A 22,437-nucleotide genomic window follows, 5' to 3' on the forward strand; every position below is an offset into this window, starting at 1 on the left:
TGCGTTTCAACTAAATGGACCGGAGATGTCAGAAAGAAAGGGAAAACTGGCTGGTGCCCATTGGTCATTTTTATCTTCACTGTCACTAGGGAAATTTTGTTTTCAGTCAAGTTTGCCCGAGTTGATCTGCTAACTCAACCCCTCCCTCCTCTCACCCTGCAGACAACATCGTCCTTGTGGTGCCATCTGTTGTCACCATGCTGCCGTGGCCCAGTGCTGCCTTTATTGCAAACCAAAGGTTTTAGTGTAAAGGGGTGGCAGGGCCAACCCTGAGACAACTATTGCAAGGATGTATTTTTTTAAGCTAACTATAAAATTCCTATTTCATACATTAACAAGTCAATCTATTTTTGCTTGTTTCATATTGAAATTCAATAATGATTCTTTGAGACGTTATCAAAGTACTGCTGCCATGATTGTTATCATAGTGCTTATTTTATGTCGCAGGTGTCTAGAAGTCACCAGATTACTGTCTATATGGGATTGGTTCTTCCTTTTCATCACAACCAGAGTTGTGCTCACCCTGAAGCACGGTCATTGTGCCGTAGCAATAATCTGCACGTAGGTCTCCTGTGGATACCTGCCTCGTTCGTTTGACTAAATTACAGGCACAGCGCTCAGACTGTGAGGCCACAGACATGCAAACAGGCAGAGGTCTTTGATGCTCTAATTAGAGACAGCAGATGTTTACCAAGTCGTATTTGCAGATGATAGCGTACGCGATCTTAAAATTTGCTTTTGAAGGTATCCAAATGTCAATTTTGATATGAAGTCGGCACTGCTTTAAAAATCCAAAAATAGTTAATATTTACAATCCAAAAAAATAAACCCAAAGAATTCTTCCATTTTCACAGCTCAGATACTGGCCTATCTTCTAATTATGTGAAAAATGCATACAAAACATGTATAACAGTCAGTCAGCCCTGAATAGTGATTTTAAGTCACAAATGCCTCTGTGATCATATATCATTTTGTTTTGTTTTTTTTGGTAGGCTGCATGTATTCAATCAAGAATCCCAGACAGTATATTCACATTAAAAATTCTGCTAAAATGCCTTTCATATATTTTCTTTTCAGAGAGATTCATGTGGAGAAATGCCAAATCCCTCTGAAATGATTTGATGCTGGCAAGGGAGTGCATTAAAGGGGCAGTTTATGATTTTGGCTGTGTGGCGAGGACAACAGCCAAGTTCTGAGCCTCCTACCCGGAATTCTAACTGAAGGGGCAAAGTGTTTGAGGATCCCACATGTAATTCTCAGAGAACAGCCGGTCCGGGGTTTTGGAACTGTGGGCAGCAGTAAATAAACAAACACACTGTCAAATATTCACCAAACTAACACATTTATTAGTGTATGACAAGGCCCTATTTTATGGACCCGGGGTGTAGAGTCTGCAGGTTAAATTTTTAAACAAAAAATTTCCATACAACAACATAGACATAATTAGTGCTATAATTTAATAATAATCTAGTTCCTCTTACCAATAAGATTTTTCTGCATAGAATTAGAATTATCTTTTCTCTCTAAATGTGCTGGAGTTGCGTGATTTGAGCTAGAAGTGGGTGCCTGTGTCCTCATGCCTGCAAACCCATGAAGTCTTTATGAGGTGGACAGTCCATGGTCCTCTCCTGCTCTATGCCCGACTCTTGTATCGATGCTCTTAAATTATGAGCTCCACCTTCCCAATTATATTATCCTGATTACCTTAGCACCAAGTTTTCCACCCTTGACATGACTATCAGGCAAACCTCTGAGAACAATCCAAGCACTGCACGTACCATGCAGTGTGCCAGCATACCTCTTGAAGGATTGTCGAATTTGATGAATCGGAGTCCGTAGCGAAGAACAAATATCTGGTTCAAAGCTGGAGTAGAAACATCACATCATGTCCTTCTGTCTGCTTCAGGCCAAAGCAGATGCACACTGTGGAATTCTTTCCTTAATGTTGCGCAACAGGAGTGAGTCAAAGGAAGGAAAGAAATGCAATATGAAACATATCTTAATTTCTAATTTGATATCATTTCAAACATGGCAAAAGATTATTATGATTTGAAAGAAATATAATTATCTTGGGTTACACTCAATTTACTGCATTTTTGAAGATAATATGCAGAATTTTTTTGTTATACTGTTTCGCATCCTTGGGCACAATTTATGTTTTACATCCAAATATATGAATGTAAAGTAGATATATAAATTTTTCATGAACGCATTTTAAAGACAGATCAGTTTTATTATGTAGGAGGCACAGCTCAGTGCATAGAAGCAAAGAAAATCAGGAATGTGATGTGATTAAAAGTCTTGCCTCTTTCCACAATAAATCTGTGCTGGGACACCTTTTCACATTTTGATTCTGAAGATTTGTCTAACAGTTGTACTTCACCCTGTGTGGGATATAAACAGAGCAGCACACTGGCCTCCGCTGCGGAGGAAAGTCTGTCTGCTGGTTGCAACAGGGCCGGAGAGAGGTTTGGACAATAAATGTGGAAAAGAATCCACTGTATTAATTTGTAATTTATTTAATGAAAGTCCGTTAAATTACTCATCAAATGGGACACTGTAAGGAATTCTAGCGATCGATGTTAAAATAGAGCAAAGTTCCCCATTAATGTTCCAAATTAAACAGGAAAAAAAACAACTACTGTATGTTTGTTGTATTTTGCGGTATCAAGAGATCTGGTGCACAGAACCCTCTGAAAATAACTTCTTTGCATAAAACCCCTTCAGCACATTTAATTCAGTGAGTCCCCTCTCACAGAGCTGTGCTGGGGTTAGGCTGCCATCTGGTGGCCAAAAGGAAGGACCCCCCTGTCTACTGAAAGTAGGCAAAACATTATCAAAACATCCCATTCTAGAATTGATTAAAAGGCGGGGTAGTTAAATCTTAACTATTTAGACACAACACAAAGACAAGGCATATAATTGCCATTGATATAAATTGGCTTATATTTCAGAAGTCAGAAGTTCAGCAAGCTGCTCAGCGGAGGGTGCATATGTATATTTTTGGATGCTTTGAATGCTGCTTCATCTCATCAACCATTACCTTTAAGCTGTCAGCAGCGTTTTTTAACTCCGAGCCGAGCGACTGATGTGCCACCGGCATGATGATTTGGAGTTTAAATATCTGCATTCGCTCACACAAGTTTCCCCAAGGATTAAGTAAAAAAAAATATTGAAATTGTGCCACAGTGTGGCTGAAAAAGAAAATCTGTCTATGTCTTTGCGCACATTACCAGAAAACATTGCTCGGTATGAGTCTTAAATATAATAAGTATTCACACAATTCAGATGGAAAAATTATTTTAATTCTCAAGATGATAAAAAATAATTTGTGAACTCTGTAAACCATTACATGACTGTAGTGTAACAATTTAACAAATGTTAAGAAACTAGTAATACACTACAGAAAAGATGCAGTACACAGTTCTCAATGTAGAAAAAAGAAAAAAAGGTCTAGTATTCTAAGACTTGCACCTATTTTGTGTTCACAACACAAAGAAATATCAATATACCAACAGAATAATTCCTATGATTATCAGAGGATTTCCTACATATCCATACAGCCTGTCACAAAATAGGGAACAAGATTTTTATATCTATAAATAATGTAAAAATCCACTGACAAGTAAATTAATCCATGAAATGCAGTTTCCTCAGATTTAACACATTCTCCATAAAGTCACTGTATTACCCTGAGAAAAATACATTTCTTTCCTTATTATCCTCATTATGCTGACAAACAGAAACTGGAAAACTTGCATTTGTTTTTAGTTCTAATAAATTTTATTGAATAGCAGTTCACAACTAGATGCTACATCGAAAATGAATTAACTGTGCTCAATAATATTCCAGTGACCTATTCATTGAATATCTAATTTTGAACAATACATTCAATATTTCAGGGCTTCAATGTTAAAATAACATTTCTACTATACCTTTCTACAGTTTATGGAACAACTGGTTCCACATTCAAATTATTTACCTCTGACAACAATTGTTGTACTAGTATTTTTTTTTTACTTAATTCAAACAGCTCCAAACATCATACTCATATACATGTACAAGATTGCATAAATCTTCAGGCTCCATTTTCATAATATTAAAACAAAGACAACACAACAACTAACAATAATGCAAATAGATTAAACTATTCCAATGCAGAGCAGAATGATACATCTAGTACAGTTCATTTACAAGATTCTTCCTATTTGGTGCTTTTCCTCGCAAACAATTGAGTTTTTGGTGCCAAATGACTAATTCAAATCAAAACTGTGTGTTCATTGGTTCGGTATTGCTGCGTTTTATTGAATGGCATGGCAAATACAGACAGATATAGATCAATTGGAAGCAAATCATAATCTTTCCTTCCTCCCTGTAGCGACGTAGGTCTTGGTTTATTAATTATGCCTTTGTCCTCTCAGTTCATGTGGCCTGCATAAAGTGGATCATTTAGCAATCACATTGTGGTCCATGAAATCAATGTAAGGCACTGGACTTCTGATTCTAAATTGACGTGTTCTATTTTGTCATCTGAGATATTGTCTCTTGATACCAATTATGTAATCACTAAAGGCACAAATATTGATGCAGTTGGTCCGATAACACACAAATTTAACAAATCTGAAGAAATGCAGGCTGTGCTTAGAAAGTTTACCTTCATTTTTTTTTTTTTGTTTGTTGAAATTCAAAAACAATAAATAAAAAAGTAATACCTCGAACTTATGCATTTAGACCACTAAGGAAAGACAGTGGGCCAACAACAACTGAACTATCAACAGGTATTTATGTCTGTATATGCCATTGGTGTCTGCCACACTCATCTGTCCTGTTGTTAGGAAAGCAACAAAAAAAGCAGATTTGGACTGCAACTTTAAGAACAAAGAAAAAAAACAGTCAGAAAAAAAGCACCTTGGCGTCTCTTCAGACCCATCATAACACACGATGCATAACCGCCCATTTCCGAAATGATTGAGAAAATGCAATTAATCAAAGAAAGTAATCAATAAACAAAAAGTGAACTTCAAAACATTACTGTAGTGAAGTTAATATGGCCACTTCAGAAGCACAAACGTTATTCACCTTGACATTCCTTCACAGCTGACAACATTTTAAACAGACACTGAATCTTCGCTTAAGGAAAGCCTGTGCTATTCATTAATGTACAAATCTGCTGTTAACGTTATTGTTTACTTATTTAACACAAAGTCAAATGTACAAATACACATTTTGTTAGGATCTGACCCATGCATTGTTGATCATTTTTATATGAACTCACTATAGCCGACTTCACGTGAAAAAAAAAAAAGATGCCATTAAGTACTGCCTACGAATATAGTCTATTTAAGGTACTAGGTGATTTTTTTTTTCAAATCCATTTCTATTTCTTACTGAAATAAAACAAGTGATGAAATGCGATACAAAAGAAAATGACGATACAGGTCTTTGGTAAAACTGTAAAACACGGGCTTAAGTCCATTACTGTTCTAAGTAAAAGCCGTTGGCATAGTCCTGTTACGTATAAGAGGATTTGCATTCTACTCAATGGAATATTACAGCAAAAGTCCACCCTTTAGACAGATTTCCAACCGTTCACAATACTGGACACATAACTTTCATCGGGTCTCGGTTTCACTATGGAAACTACTAGCGTGTAAGTCCAGCATCTTTGCAAAAACATTGAATTCTGCGAAAGGTTAAATCTTTCCTTCAGAATAAGCATTTGGAAACCTACTAGAATACAACTTTGGTTGGTTTTTTTTGTTGTAGAATTTCACACGAGACATCATTAATTTAGCTGGCTTTACAGGCAGAAACAACACAACAGACCCAAAAGACCCTGTTAAATTAGATACGCCACATTGATATCAAATAATGCGAGGGTGAAAAAACAAAATGAATTTACATTTCCTCAATTGTCAAAAAAAAGTGGATAATCTACAGCAGTACAGGTCTGTGACATCATTCTAGGGAGATTTACAAAAGTACTGAAAATGGATTTACAAATGAGTAATTCAACTGAATAGGGTTTAGTAAAGTTAGATGCAGAAGACAGGTTATATCATAGCTTCTGAAATCTGAACTGTGAATACATAACAACATTCAAACATCTAAATGTATAACAAGAAACTACATTAATACCTTTTTGAATAGCAGCGAAGCTTGCAGAGGTTATTTAGCCTTTACTACACTAGAAATAAGTCAATACAAATATTCTGGCAGTGTGACACAGTGGGAACATTATTTAAATTTTTTTGAATCTATTTTGTAGCTGGTTAGTATATCGCACAACATGCAATACCAGAAGTGTTAAGACTGCCTTATATGCCATTATATAATCATGAAAATACAAAAGACTGTTTACAAGGGTAGACATAGCTTTCTGTTCCTTAAAACCTTTTCCAAGGGCCATTCGGGGGCAGCTCCTGTGGTCGCCAAAAAAAAAAGCATACGACAGTACTGAGTCTGAGAAAATAGCCCTACGCCCTATTTACTTCGGTAAACATTTTCTATAACAAATATAGTGCAATGATAATTTAGCAATTTATGGTCCCATCTAGAGTGAAATGAAGCATAAATGATGATTCCACAGGAAATATCTATCTTGGAATAAACAAGTTGCTCACACAGTGACATGAGGGGACAAGAGGGGGTACTTTTTACCCCTTGTACTTTCTGCTCCCTTTGTGTGTTGTAACAGAGAAAAATAAAAATAACATATTGTATGTCATATAGTTATAAAGAGACAGTAAATCAACATACTGAGTTTCTCCCATTAAATCTACGCAGCATCCTTCCTGTTCCAGGCTCCTTGTCTGGTAACACGTTTGTGTTTTTCCAAATCAGATGGACATGTCTGGGGTTTAGTTGTTTTTTTTCTATTTTTGCACATAATAAAAACAGTATTTTGGTTCAGCACTTTCCTCTACACTCACTCATATATGAACATGAGCAGAGATAGAAGCAGAGAAGCACAGCTGAAGAGGGGACATATTTAGTTAAGAGTTTCCCTCTTTGTGAGAAAAAAAAGTATTATGTGTACACTTCAATCAAGACTATACTTTTACGTACAGGATGAATATGAGAACACAGAGCTCATTGCATGGCACGATAACATTCTGTTTCACTATAAAAGACAGATTTGTTTCTCTGGCCGTTTTTACTGCCCCCTTAGCCACTTCATCCTAGAGCTAAGCTATGTCCACTTCCTTCCCAGTCTGTGAAAATACCACAGCCATTTCTGGATATTTTCCTCTGAGTTGCTTAATTGTGATTTATGTGAATGTAAACAATGCATTTTCCCATATTCATAAGTAGCAAAAGATGTACCTGGCGATACATGACTTTCTATTGAATTTAAAGCGAGAATAAAAAGATTCTTTAACACAGTAGAAGGTCATTTCAGGAACCTAAGCACAAACCCTACGCAAACTCCAACTCACAAACGAAGTACAATTCTTCATTCACTGCAGGATCATAACAGTAAAAGAAATTAGATTTACCGAGCCATTTAAAAAGCATTTTTATACGTTGCTATACAAATTCATATGTCGTATATTTGCATACTCTCGAGACATTAAATTGAAAAAACCTAATTTCAAAGACTGAAGCTGCACCAAACGAGCACCGAGACCAAGGAATGAGAGGGAAGGTTGGTTTCTAAGGTTGACGTCAGGACACAGCCGCTGACCGTGTTTCCAATTAACTTTCACAGAAAACTTCATGGGATTGGGCCAAAAACTCTGCATATACAGCCACTTTATTAGTTACACTTGTGCATTCCACTGCGATTCAATAAAGCTCAGCCAGAAACTTTGCCTTAATGAGTAAAATTATCAGCTTCGATTGATGCAATTGGGAGCATGTATTTACAATTAAGGTGGTTGAACTGGGCCACTGCATCAGGGGGTTTGGATTATTTGTCCACCCCAAGAAAATGCAAGAGGGTCCTCGATGATATAATCACCTTACACTCTTAGTGTAACTCAACTACCGCCTCAATGCGAACCGTGGACAATCATTACCGGTTATACTCCCCCAACCAAAACTGAAGAATGATACACTTTCGTAAAAGTAGAATTCATGGCAGAGCTGCCGTATTGGATTCCATCATGTTGCACAGGAGAACTTAATGAAGGGGGGCGGTAAGAATTAAACAGGACATATTTTGCCAAAACCTGCACACAAGCTTCAACAACTTGTGTTTGCTCTGACAATTCAACATGTAACCTTTGAACTAAAGGCAAGGCACTTTAGAGTTAGAGGCCGATATGTTCTAGACAAAGTCAAGAGGCTAGATTCCTACAAAAATCATTTCAGGCTTTTAGCAAATACGATACATGCTTTTCTATTGACTAGGTTATATAAATCTCTAAAAAACAAAATTAATTGATTGAATGACAGCCTTAACATGTAGCATGTGCCTTACTGATATTACAGCTGCTGGTTATGCCTAAAATGCACTTTAAATTTGCACTTATTTGATTGAAAATTTATAAATCTAACTATGAAAGTTTAACTATTAGATACTATTAAATCTATATGCAGAACCATGCCATTTTTTAACATCAGGAAACATGAAATATTCAATTTCTGGTTCACAGTACACAGAAAAGCTTCAGACATTAGCTTATATATATAAAAAAAGGTTTAACTAAAAAAAATAATAAAAAATAAAAATAAAAAGACACAAAAGAATACCTGGAAAGCAGCTTAAAGAAAATTTCTACATACCCTTTAATAGTCCCAGATCAACAAAGTGCTTTAATAAGAAATCAAAGTTCTTCAGAAAGTTGGTCAAAATAATGATGTTTGACTGGTTTGCTGTAAAAATAATGGAGAAATTTAAGAAAATTTGGGTTTTACGGAAAGTTACACTGGAAAAGTTCTGCGCGCACGGCAGCAGATCTGCAGATACAGGCCGTTTTTTTTTGTTTTTTTTACTAATACCTCACTGGGTGTAAAATGTTATACAAAACTGCATATTCCATTTAAAATGCTGGACAATACTTTGGTCAATTTTTTTCGTAATCAGTGATTCAGTCCCCAAAGTTTTAATTGGAGAATGCAGTGGGGTATTTATTCCGCTGAGCAAGGAGCTTGATGTCCGAATGCACCTTGTTCTGTGACTGTTGTGGGATTCTACAGTTGAGGGACGCTGCTCCACACCCAACATCGCGGTGTAATCTACCTGCATCGTGTATCCGTTATATTAATTTCTGTCTCAATTTTCTCCCAAATGCCACAGAGAGAAATGTGATCCCGTTCATTTCAGTTTTTGCTTTTTTTTTTTTTTTTTTTTGCCCATTTTAGGTTTAACATCACCAGGAGTTAGTTTGTGATCGATTGCATGGCAGTGTGTTTCCCAGATCTGCACAGTGGTTATTCCCGCCCGTGACGTCGAAACCTGGAACGCCTCTAAAACCGTGGGAAACAGTCAACAATGGCTTTTGTGTGCATCTCTGTTATTAGTGCTACTGTTTTCAAAACTTGTCCACTTAAAGATGATATCCTCATTACCGATACATTTCCACTTTCAGGCTGAAACAGAACTACCTGAAAGGAAAATGGCTTTAAGATTTTTAAAACTATCACAAAACCATTATTTTTAGTTATGCTATAACAATAAAGATACTTTTTATTATTCAAATACAATAATCTCTTACATGTCTACTAAAAATCTTGTATTGGCTATACGCATCTCCACAGCTTTTTGGAAACTGTTTGACTCCACATGTATTACATTGGCTTTGTGCATTCAGTACAGATGATATCTCAGATTACACAAATTCTACCGTACTAATTCCTACATGCAGTGTGTAATATTTCCAATTCATTAAGAACAAAAAAAGTGAGCAGAAATCACACACCATGTTATTTTTCATATAAATTTAAAATATACTTGTCGTTTAACTATGTGCAGTTTGTTTGGGGGAAACACACCGGTGGCTTCAGTGCTGAGTCAAATTACACATACATTTATTTGCCATTTGGCATGACTTGCACTTTTGGGTGTCTGAATCAAGAAGATCTGAGAAATTCTAACTGTTGGTCACAACAACATCCCAAGTTAATTCAATATTCTAATAATTAGTTTTCATGGAGAAATTCCCCCTCCCCCTGAAGGAGGTAATGTCCACATAAAATGAGCAAAATATAATGATTAAATCTCCTGTACACAATCTAATGCATAATACTTATGTATTTCATCAGTCAAACATCATTTCATTCTAAATTAATTCAATCGCTGTATGAAACATAGACTGCTTTTTAGAAAATGTAATATCTATTAGTAGTTTTGCAAAGGGCTAATTCTTTAAATAGTACCTCGAGTAATGTACATCACCACTTTAGTATTTTTGTTCGACAGTAGGGACATTCTGTTTTACTAGGCGCACAGCTCTCACATAGTACATAATGTTGGCAAGGCTGCAGAACAATGCAACGATCATGCTTTTGGCAAACTATACATTTCTTTGACTGAAGCTGATATATTACCTGTTGGGGGAGAAAAGAATCAGTATGAGCTTCACCTTCCAAAAACACACATCATGCACATGTTTTAAATAAGCATGCTCGACCACACACTCAAGAAATAAATCAAAACCCAGTAAACTATGGAGAGGCTACAGTTGGCATGCGGTGTGTAATCTATTCTTTCTTACCCCATCTATTAGGTCTAGGTCATTACGCAGCTGACTCTGAATGGAGTGAAGCTTTGACAAGGGGAGTTGGTCCAGCTCTCCGTAGCTACGAAGCAGAGGTGTTCCCTGGGTGCGACAAAGCACATCAAAGTCCCCTTGTAGCTCTTTCAGCTTGCGTTCAGTTTCCTCCCATTTCTGCTCTGCCAGCTGCCGCTCTGCTTCAGCTGTTTTCGCTTGTTCCTTTGCTTCGTGAGCATCTTTCTGACAGGCTTCACAGGCCTAGAAAGATAGGAATTGTCAGCATTTGTGACTATTATAGCAAACGTGACACATAAAACATCTTGTGCTGAAGTTTGATTCCAGAAAAAAAAACCCACTTGTTTGACCTGATGCCAGGCCTCCTCCCACTGTTTAATCTTTCTCTTGGCCTCATCGAGTTCTCTAAAAAGGCGTGCCAAATCAGCACTGCTGGCTGTGGAAGTTAGGCTGCTGAAAACTGGAGATGGACTCGGTGAAAAGCTGCCACTGACAAAATCCCAAATGTTGCTGGTGGCTCCATTCAAACCTAAGCGGGCAGCAGGGCAGAATCACAGGCCTTAGTGGAAAACTCAAAACGACACCGACTGGGAACCCCTTTGTACAGTCAATCATTTTATCATCACATTATTCAAATGCCTATGAATTCATGATCATGCCATCTTGGTATCTAAAAAATACACACACATGCACGCACACACACAGCTTGGCTGTTTGTCACGCAGGAGGGACTCCTCCATTGTTGCTCTTTCTGAGGTTTATCCGTTTTGCATCCCAGTATTTTTTTTTTCCCCCTCAAGTAAATCGAGAGCCTAGATGTTGCAGCTGTCAAAAGCTGTATTAAAAAAATGGGAGTGAAACTTGAGACTTGTGATTCTGACGTCTTTGTATTCATAAGCATGACATGATCCATAACAGATCCTAAACTGGTGGAACAGCACTGAGAAATTGGGAAATGTCTCTTTGAGTTTCATTTCAGAAAAAGAAGATTTTGTCCAGAATCAAAAGCCTGGATCAAATCGGTCTTTTAACTCCTGCAGAAACTCAGTACTTAAATGTGACTGGGGCGGGAGTGTAGAAAACATTTTGATTATATTTTTGGTGACAAGTCATAAATTTAAATCCTAATCAAATACTTTTCGTCTCACTTGGGACTTTAAAAGCAAAGGACGAGGTGAGTCATGCGCAACTTACCCAAAGAAGTCTGAGAGGAGGAAGTGGGTGTTCCAAGGAGGCCGTGCTCCTGTTTGGCCAACATGTTTGAAGGTTGATTTTGTTGTGATACTGTCCCTGACAGCAGGGACTGTGACAAGGACTGAGAGAGGGAGCTGAGCGGGGAGGTGGACAGTGACGAGGAGGAATTAAAAGAGGACGATCGCGCCAGAGAGCCGGGAATGTTAACCGGAGCAGATCCACCGAGCACCCTTTGACCTATAGAATGGATATGTTGGCATGAGTTGAAACAATTTACAATCAAATCGGAGATATCGAACCAAAACAAAGCACTGACAAGAAGTACTCACTCGCCAATCCTAAATTGTTGTCCTGCTCCTCTAACTCTTTATCGAGAGATGCAACATTAATGTCACTAAAGTTAAGATCCAGAGCAGATCCTGAAGGAGGTAGTGAAAAACATCAACATTCAACAGGTTTGATTATGATAATGAACGTACAGGACACGGTGAGGGGTTAACTCAAGTCTCCCAGTCACGTACCAATGACAGACTCCACTGTGTTGCTCCCTGGATAGAAGGGAGTGGCCTTTGCATTCATGGTGGATAATGTTGTGGGTGAGGAGCTATCAGAGCCAATACTAGAGGCCAAGCTGGATGCTATACTGGAGGTAAAACTGGATGCCAAAGGGTTCACCACAGAAAATACAGTAGTTTGTGTCTACAAAAAAAGAAAAGAATTTTTTTTTTCGTTACCAACATGAATAATTACATCTTACGGTTAGTTGCCAAAGCATCGGTTTATCCTGTAACGTAGCAAAATCTAATGGTTGCAGAACAAATATTTTACACCGTCAATGTTCGTGACAAACAGCTTTCAAATGCCAACCTTTTCCCTGCATTACTTAAAATAATGATTGACTGTAGGAACAACAATGAAACGCTTTTTTTAGGAGAACTTCAACACAAACCTGTTTTTCTTGGTCCATTAATTTTTGATCCATGTGTCCTTTATTCTTAATCTAAATATGATGGGACAAGACAGAAACATGAAGTTCAATGACAAAAGCTAGGCAATGTTTACTCAATACAATCTAAATAATCAATCAACTTGATCTATGCTATACTCTGATCATTTTAGGCTTATGATTGATAATTTCCCAGTTTTAGAGGTCAACAAAGTAAATTCCACTATACTACTTCAGTCATCAACTCCACTGAATCACAACTGATATCCTTAATTTCATGCTGTGAGAGGAAACTGTACAGGATTCCGGCAAATTTGCGTGATGGCTGTGTCCCTTTGGGGGATTTTTAGACCTTGGCGTTCTGAGCGTGTTTTGAAAATACCAGCCTAAAATCACTACTCCTTCAAGATAAAAAAAAGAAAATTGAAAACAATTCCAGTAACAAACGATAAGTGACACTCTCAAGCTTGATTGATAATCGTTCCTGGTCCTGTACAGTGAAAATATCCCAGTCTGATCCCTTCATTTTAGAAGTCAGAAAAAAACCTCATGAAATGACATTACAAAATTTTAAAACCTTGTAAAATCCTTTGTATTTTAGAAGTCAAGGATAAACACAAATATCTTGCCACAACCACTCACACCTCTACTGAATGTGAATCCAAGATGTGCTGTCATGTTAGGTCATGTTAGGAAGGCATACATGCTATGTTGGAAGGCTGAGCAATGTGGACAAAGCTAAAAGGCAAAAACTTTATCTTGCAATTTAGGGAAGCCCATTTTTTGGGAATATATATATATATATATGAATATAAATGGCAAAAATACCTTCTTCTGAAAATCACATGTGAGATACACAATCCAAATAAAGAGTGCAAAAATAGGACTATTGTGAACTTTAACAATGTTTTCACTCATTAATACTTATAATATGATCAATTGAAACCTGAAAATTGTCAGTTTTCAGGCTATTTATTTTACACCTTAGGGTACATTTTTTGGTTTCTAAATTCCAGTCACACAATCAGCATTTTCAAATGATCTTGAAAACAATATGGTGACTTTCTTATTGGAATAGCTAATCAGCACATGTGTCACAGTTAGAGGTTACTTGCTTTGATGTGTTTTATAGGGTTAGGGAACAAATCTTTCTTTTGCAAAACTCTGATGCCCCAACACACAGTGAACAAAACCACAATGTGATGTAAGAAAATCAGACAAAATATAAATACACAAATAAAACAGGAATTCATAAAAAATGAAAGAGAAAAATAATGGAACATAGTGATTGATAAAGAAAAGAAAGGTTAAAAGTGGTAATGACACTGTGAAGCCCTCAGTTGTCTATAGCTACAGAAAGCAGTCTGTATACCTGATCCTCACGTTCAAAGCCCGGAGCTTTGGGATAGTTAGACGTCAGAGATGAGACACTGGATGTGGTGGACTCTGAACATAAACTAGCATTAGTTAAGGATTTGGGCCTGCTGATGGATCCCATTGGGGATAACAAACTGTTGCTTCCTGAGCTTGGCGTTACAGTTGAGCTATTAGAACATGAAACCTGAGAAAGAGAAGTGCACATTATCTCAATAAAATCCCATTATAAACATAAAGTCATTACTCTAAATTGCCTGTGAAAGTGATGGCTGGAACATACAAATCAGTAACGGTGATTAAATCAAGTCTGTGAAGATAAATGAAATTTTATCATTTGATATTTTCAAATGACGTGGGCACGAAATTTTTAAAAACAGAAGTAAAAATGACAAAAATAATGAGAAATCAATGGATGATAAAACATGGTAAACACGGTTGGTTTGCATCAGCTGATGTTAATCATTTGGTTGTGAGTGCATGGCCAATCTGGAAAAGTGTGAAAAACCTTGTCTGCATTTGAGAAAGTCGCTATCAACAGAGCATTGTAACAACAGACTGAACGTACACTGCCAACTTGGCCGTTGCTACTGGTTGCACTGCTGGTGGAGTTGCCTCCATTGCTCCACTCGCTGACAGGACACTCTGAATACTGCTGAGAGCCAAGCTGCGACTGCGAACCCGACTGGATCGCTGTTAGCAATGAGCTCATGGTCTCTTCCGTAGAGGGAATTCCTGAAATTTTTCAAGAAAACATTCAGCCGCAGACAATGTGTGATGCAGAGAGTTCAAGGTCCAGCTAAATTCAATTATCAGCTTAGCACAACAATATTGAGAGATTGCAAATATAAACTTACTTTCTACATGAGCAAAAGCACAAAATGGTCCTCTGGGACAGTATCCAGTTTGACGCATATCATTGCATTTGGTTGATTTGTAGATCTTAGAAACAAAAGGAATGAATCGAAAAACAATCAAGACACAAAATTGGTATATTTGAAACAACAAAACACAATTTTAACAAAAATTCTAAAAAAAAAAAAAAAAAAAAAGGGTACCTCACATCAGAAAAAATGTAGTATGCTCGTTTTGAGAAAGAAAACTATACAATTACATTAACTAGTTGTGTATAATGTCCTATAAATGTGTTTATATTGAAAGGTTAAAAAAGACACACAAAGCTTTTGTGGGTGTGATGAGAGGGGGAAAAAAGAACAGTCACTTACCTCCGGGTGAAACTGCTGTTCAGTGCGAGAGTGACAATATTGACAACTGTCTCCACTGTCACATTTGGAGGGCTCGCCCCATTCATCGCCGTGTTTCACATTCGGGCAAGGAGTTGACCTGCAGTGTTGTATACAGAGACCCAGCCCTTAACATGCAGATATTATTCAATAGACTGCTTACAAAATTGAACTGGGCTATGTCTCACCTATATTTGAACTTGCGTGGATTTCGTCTTCGATCTCTACTGTTATGGTAGTGAGGACAGGCATATCCCTGTCTGCAAAGTCTTGGAGGTTTAGTGCACTGATCAGTTTTGTAGTTGGCTAAAACAAAGTTGGTATCTGGGGAAAAAAGGCACAAAGTTTTGCAATGTGAATTTTCATCTTGCGAAAAAGTTTAAGACACCACCCCTGTAATGAACATCGATTTGGCTGGAAGTGCATGGGCACATTAACATCAGTTAATGGGAATTGTTCACCTTGCCATCGGGGGTCCTCTGTCAGAGTTTTCTCAATCATAGCTTGGCTGGCTAGAACACCGGGCTGCAGGTCTGGAATACCTTCCCCAGATCCTAACTGACCATTCTGGAGGGCCTCTTGTGCCTGGATCTCTCTGTGTACAAGAAAAATTTACGGTATTAAGAGGAACACCATATTGTGCTTGAGTATGACTGGTAGGGCCAGAGCTCCATTATTAAACAAACACTTAGATTCTTGTACTGGGTGCTTAGAAAGCAAAGCAGGAAAAAGAAACATAGTATCATTCCTATGGCATATTTTTCATCCATTTGAAGGCCCAAAAACATCTACGACAAAAATGTTTCAAATAGGTGAATCCTCAACAAGAGATTCGCCAATAAAATCATACCATTTCCAAAATTTAACACTTGTTTTAAAACTTGGAAACTCCATAGTTTAAAACGTGTATGTGAGAGATTTGGAGCGGTTGGGATGTTTATTTTACTGATTGTGATGGCAGCAGGATGCTGATACCATAGGCAACAATTCATTGTGCTAAGACAATTAGCAGGATCGTGACAAACAGGCCGAGCTCCACAAAAAGCCTGTGTGTTCCTTTAATACATTAGGAAACTAAGCTCCAAGTAGGAATGGAGACATACCGCTGGTTTAAATCTGTCAAACCAATCAGAATGAAGTGATATGTTACCAGCTTATTTCCTCTTCTCAATGCTAGCATAATTATTTGGCAGCTTGAAAATAGCATCAACTTCATGCTTTAGTTGAGAATAGAAATAAATCATGCTCAGAGAGCTTTGAAAGCACATGGGCTTAAATTGTAGCAGCGCAGAGTGTCATTTATGGACACTACCTCCCAACAGGGCATCAATTCTGTCACACAGGAGATATATCCAATGTCACACATATTCATGCCTTCTAAGCTCCTCATACAGACAGGTTCAGCAGGTTTTTGCTTTAGCTAGAACAATCTAAATGAAAACGATTGCGGTGCAATTTTTTTTTATTTATTTTGGAGGGCGAGAGACTGTTGTCACAGCTAACTTGATCAGTTCGGTTTCCATTTTATCCGATTGTATATTTGAACAAGTTCAAAGATTATTCAACAGACATCTCTTCTGTGCAGAGCTTGAGCCAGCCTGCAAACACTAAGAGTTTTTTATGCAAGACTCTGCAAGAGATAACATAGTAACCAGTTAATGCCAAAAGCCTGAGTGAGAAAACATTTGTGTGCTCATGAGTACTGATGGATATGATAAAGACCGGGACTGATGAGAATAATTAGTTTATACTAGAAGTAATTAATCAGGTAGTATTTATTCTGTGTGTCCTCAGAAGGGTAAATCAAGAGGCAATCCTAGCTGGCATTGGCATGAACCACACCCATGATGGGTCAATCCATCATAGAAACAGAAAACCATTCACATCTACACCTTATGGCTATGAAGAGGCTCCATTTCACCTATAATGCTGACATGGGATCTGAAAAAAGGAGGCGTGAGTGCCTGGACAAAACACAGGTTGGCACATTGACATATAGAATCTCCTTACTGTGAAGCCAGACTGCTTAACAGTGCATACCCCGGGTTTAAATACAATCTTTAATGACTTGCTTCAGAGATACAAACAAGTCAAAAGATAATTTAGTTATAGGATAGTGACTTCTTGCATTGATTATATCTACTATCAGAAGTGCATTTTGAATAAACATGAGATGGACTCATGTTTATTAGAAATGGTCTATGAATTCAATAAATGTTCATTGGATTCGAAGTAAGATGACAAACCCTTATCAACCCAACCTGGATCCGAACCAAACAGAATTCGGCAATCGAGTTAACCTTTACAATACAAGTATTCTGTTTATGTTTCATCTCAGCTGGCTGATACATTGACTGTATTATTTGGATGATGAATGAAAGGTTTGGCAGAGAAAAGAGAGGCCACTATTTGCTTTGTATGTCACCTGATATCATAGACTGGAGGTCGGAGATCATGTGGGCCATGAGCAAATGCACAGTGGAGACCATTCTTCACACAATGCCCTCGAGCGTCTGTCTCATGGATACAAGTGCCAGTCTTGTAATAGCGTAGATGATACTTGCGCTCTGTGTCACCCGTGGTCCGATGTAAATATGGACAGCTAGAGAAGGAAGAAGGACAACTCAATTATCACAGTAAACATGTAGCAAGGCATTAAAATCATGAGCAAACGCAGAGACCTGCGAGCTAGACTTTCCTTATATGTGGCATCAAACATTCATTGAAATAATGATGTGGTTACACTCTATGGCTTGAAAACAATTGTGAAAACAATCTCTCTAATATTATACTGTTTTTTACAAGTATAACAATGAAAAGACCTGAAATTTTGTTAAAAATGTATACAACTTATTGAAAACACATGCTTTATAAAATGTATGCTTTCATAAAAAGGTGAAATTTTTGTGTTTGAATAGATATTTTAATTGGGATAAAAAATTCTAATATGAATCCAGCAATGCCTTGAGAAATGTAGTCCCAATAAGCCACCTGAATAAACCAAATTTTCCTTTCTTGAGTAGCAACAGTTGCTATAGCAACAAGTAAGGTCATACAAGAATAGCTGGCATCGGCAGCGGCAGAACTGAGAGCATTGCAGTTTTTCATTATCTGTTGATATAATTTCTCTTTTCTTCATATTTCGATCCAGAGCGCAATTATTAAATGTTATACAGCCCAAGAGAGCGACGTATCAAAAACAACAGCATCATTATAAGCTGAATACCATCATTCATTTTAAGAATGTACAGATCCTCTATTTGTTTTTTACAGTGAACACAGAAATAGATTTTCTATAACCCAAATCAGTCAGCAAGCTGTGTACATTTCTTTTAAAATGACCACTATATAAATGTACATTAAGACAAAAAGGAGTGTCAAGTGCAACTACGGTTGTAAAAAAATGAATCAGTATAAGCAAATTCATTATGAAAAATATTCACATTACAGGAGTTAAAATAATGCCATGACTGTAATTATAACAGGATTGTGTTGCAAAAGAGACAACTCTAAAAAAAAGAATGCATACGTGCACACAAGCTCAAGTTTCCCCAAGCTGTGGGTGTTCCATACAGATACCAACAAAAAAAATAACCAAATAAAAGAGAGCCATGTAAAGGAAATCAATTCAACTAAATTTGGGTTTTGCCACAAGCACAATATCAAAATTTGTATATTATGATCTATTTCGGCAATTCTTCAGCTGCTATTGAAAGAAAAAGAAAAAACTAAAACCTGGACAACCATATTTTTTGGATTAAATAGATTTCATTATCATTACTATCATCATCACCATTTAGAATGAAGGGAAACTTTCTTAAGTCACTTGGGCAAGTATCAGCGTTGAGGTGGAACAGGTATTGATAGATGCCTGGATACACCAGGTCAATTAACAATAATTGTGCTGCCGTCCACCAGCGCCAGGGGACCACTTGGGGTTCAGTGTCTTGCTCAACAACTCTCAATGTCGGGTTCAAAAGACGATCGCTCTTCCTCCTTCAAATTGTACAAGTATGCAGCACACGGACCATAAAACACCAATCTTAAACGCGGTAGTTCATTCAGGATTAAGATGTTGATCAATCAGTCACAGATGTCTTTTAAGTTCCAAAACCATCAGCACAAACCACAGGAAAATCAATAGTGGTCAACCACTATAATTTAGTAGGTCACAAAAAACTTGTGAGAAGTAATCCTCACTTCTATTAACCCCTAAATTCCCAAACAGGCAAAACTTCAAGCTTCTTTTTCACAATAATTTTTCTAGATTCACAGCACCCAGACAAAGACAGGTCGTTATAAAACAACAACACATCCCAGTATCACGATGGAAAACGATTTCCACCACTTGGAAAATGTAATAAAGTGCATTCAATATTTGATGATCGGCATTGGATTCAGAGCCTGCTTTTGTTATGCACAGCCATCGCATCACTTTTGCATGATGCTGAGCGATGGAAACCTTAGAATCAGACTTACTCATCTCCATCCGGACAGATACCCGTTGTCTCGTCGTATTTCGTGCAATACACGTCCGGGCTGTAGTTAAAGGTTCCGTCTCTTCTTCTGATGGGTCTCCTTCTCCGTTGATTGAGAAAATGCCAATGAAAGCACGTAAAGGGTCTGTGCTGCGTACACTTGTGCTGGAGGAACAGCGGGCACTGCTCGGTCCTGAACTCCTTCAAGTATCTGCAACAGCGGAAGGGGGGCGATAAGGAATGATTCGGGAACGGCGTGTTTGGATTAAGAAACGCTAATCTACTGCGAGGGTAAAGGAATCTGCAAATAAACTTCGGTTAATGTGATGTGTCGTGTTATGCAGCTTAAGGTGTAGCCTGCTGTATTTTGGGTCACTAGCGTTGGCTTCCCATTCAGAAAACACATTACGTATGAATTTCGACGCAACGCCGAGAGGGATTCCTTAAGCGTACGTCTATAAAAGCACGTAGCGAGAAGGAACACAAAATAAGGCCGAGCTATTTACAAGCAGACTGGTTAGCCAGTTCCTGGCTAAGCAATTAGCGGACAAAGTTGACGGTAAAATTGGCGGCGGATCGATCAACTCACACGATCAACTCTGTGTAACAATTTTAGACTGTTCCGTTAGCAATTGGCGTGACAACGGCGAGATTTAAGACGTCCCAGTTGTCTACATTGGGACTGATGTCGTTGGGGAGTCACAAAGCCAGGAAAAGCCCCATGTTTTTAACGCACACGCAAGAGTTGGAGAACACGAAAAATGCAAAAGCGCATAGGTGCAGGTGCAAACAGCGTATCGGCGGTAAAAGGCGTCGGTGTTTGTTCGCAGCAGCTTTACTCACGTATAGTGGGTTGGTTTCTCGGTTTGAGGAGACGCATTAGCCGCCGTTTTCGAAACCGACGGCATTTTCAGTCAAAACAATGAACTGCGCATGCGCTCGGATCTGTTGCTCGAGTAGATGCACGTCCGCCTGGTCTGCAACGCGCGCGCTGCAAAGAGTGACGCAGGGGGCGCTGCAGACACGTGACACGCGTTTCTGCTGCTCACTAACGACTCCTTCGTGTGCCTTCGTGTTTGCTCGGCGTTTCAATTAAAATATAATACAAATTACATGTATTCTGCCTTTTGACGAGACCAGAAAACAATAAGGAAAACCACGGCGCTGCAGCGGATGGCAGTGTCGAGCCAGTGACTGCTAACAGTTTTATAGATGATCTCTAAATGTAATGTAAGTTTACTTCTTCTCCCATTTGCATTGAAGCAGGTATCTGATGTTAAGTGCTCTGCAAAATTTGAGTTTTAACGGAAGTTGCACGGATTTCAGAAATGTCTCTTTGCAGAATGACAACAATACACAGACAATTAAGAATCGACCACAGCGTATGATTCACAGCAATGCACACAGCAATGCACAATGCTATTTAGTTCCCTTAACATCTTTACTGAAAAATCAAACAGGTTTGCCTTTATCAATGAATGCAATGCAAAAATGCAATGGAAAGTCAAGATGCAATTAAAATGAAAATAAAATAGGAATCCAAAGGAACATTGCGAAATTTGGTTTGCTTCTAGGTCCAATTTTAAAATGATTCCCTCCAAAAATTGTAAAAGGTGACCAAAAATTTTACAATAAAGGGAAGAACCTTATTTTGGTTAAGGGACAGGTGACCAAAAATTTTTGGTCACCTGTCCCTTAACCAAAATAAAGTTCTTCCCTTCATAAAAATTACCTTTACTGTCGAATCGGTAACCACTTGGCATGCTATGATTTCAAGATAAAATGCATTTATGAAAGGGATTAAAAAAATGCAAAATAAATTTTGAAATCAAATAAAACATTTGAATGTAAACCACATTTTTTTTTAAAAACAAATAAAAAAAATCACTTTCCCCTGACTCATGTTTCATCTTTTCAAGTCCTAATCTGTTTGTTTGTGATGATTCTCAGCCATCTTGGTCGTGGTACATGTTTTTTTTTTTTTCTTTTATTGTGACGATTGGAGTTGCTTAATTTGAAAATAGAATTCAAAGAGACAAGCAGTCAGGGCATGGTGGTATCCAGTTCGGTGTTTCGGTTGTGTTGCCATCATCTGACCGTGATCTCCAACTCTAAGCAAATGTGTATCAGCCTGGGATGAGAATCATCGCTTCCAAATCCAAGACCTTTGTCCTCAGCTGGAAAAAGAATACCCTCTCAGGGTCGGGGATGAGATCCTGCCCTAAGTGGAGGAGTTCAAGCATCTCTGGATCTTGTTTAGGAGCAAGGGAATAATGGAGCTGGTGATTGACACGTGCATCGGCATGGCATCAGCAGGGATTCAGAATGCATTGATCTGTCGTGGTAAAAAAGGAGCTGAGCCTTACTGGTCGATCTAAGTTCCTACCCTCGCCAATGGTCATGAGCTGTGTACTGACCCAAAGAGCGAGATGAAGGATAAAAGCGTCTGGAATGAGTTTATGATCCATTCATAGCATCACTTCTGCTGTTTATTGAATCCTCTCCATCATCTACAACTAAACTAA

General features: G+C 38.0%; 1 protein-coding gene across 3 annotated transcripts; it reads right to left on the reverse strand.

The window, feature by feature from the left end:
* Positions 1-1,787: 1,787 nt before the first annotated feature.
* Positions 1,788-20,866, reverse strand: unkl (unk like zinc finger). 3 transcript variants are annotated; one of them, XM_086175564.1, is made up of 16 exons: positions 20,756-20,866; positions 19,914-20,123; positions 17,860-18,036; positions 15,896-16,029; positions 15,623-15,758; positions 15,417-15,534; positions 15,048-15,132; positions 14,759-14,925; positions 14,189-14,377; positions 12,820-12,870; positions 12,392-12,569; positions 12,200-12,289; positions 11,871-12,107; positions 11,018-11,205; positions 10,662-10,919; positions 1,788-1,938 (listed from the first exon to the last, which is right to left on the reverse strand). In XM_086175564.1, exons 1-16 carry the CDS (start codon positions 20,818-20,820, stop codon positions 1,903-1,905), a joined length of 2,319 nt encoding a protein of 772 aa, XP_086031690.1. In that variant the 5' UTR covers positions 20,821-20,866; the 3' UTR covers positions 1,788-1,902. The 3 variants fall into 3 exon arrangements, with proteins under 3 accessions (XP_086031690.1, XP_086031689.1, XP_086031691.1); XM_086175563.1 differs by lacking the exon at positions 1,788-1,938 and adding an exon at positions 9,272-10,494; XM_086175565.1 differs by lacking the exons at positions 1,788-1,938; positions 14,189-14,377 and adding an exon at positions 9,272-10,494 and having other exon boundaries at positions 20,756-20,855.
* Between the last annotated feature and the right edge of the window lie 1,571 nt (positions 20,867-22,437).

The sequence above is a fragment of the Fistularia commersonii genome, chromosome 28, assembly GCF_037954325.1.
Source record: "Fistularia commersonii isolate RoL2024-O1a breed Wild chromosome 28, RoL_Fcom_v1.0, whole genome shotgun sequence".
NCBI classification, from domain to species: domain Eukaryota; kingdom Metazoa; phylum Chordata; class Actinopteri; order Syngnathiformes; family Fistulariidae; genus Fistularia; species Fistularia commersonii.

Excerpts from the sequence above, each read along its gene's own strand:
- unkl (XM_086175563.1), bottom strand. The coding sequence starts at position 20,820 with ATGCCGTCGGTTTCGAAAACGGCGGCTAATGCGTCTCCTCAAACCGAG. Across the intron at positions 14,926-15,047 it reads TGCTTTTGCTCATGTAGAAA|GAATTCCCTCTACGGAAGAG; the intron begins GTAAGTTTATAT and ends GAAAAATTTCAG. Across the intron at positions 14,378-14,758 it reads GCAACGGCCAAGTTGGCAGT|GTTTCATGTTCTAATAGCTC; the intron begins GTACGTTCAGTC and ends TCTCTTTCTCAG.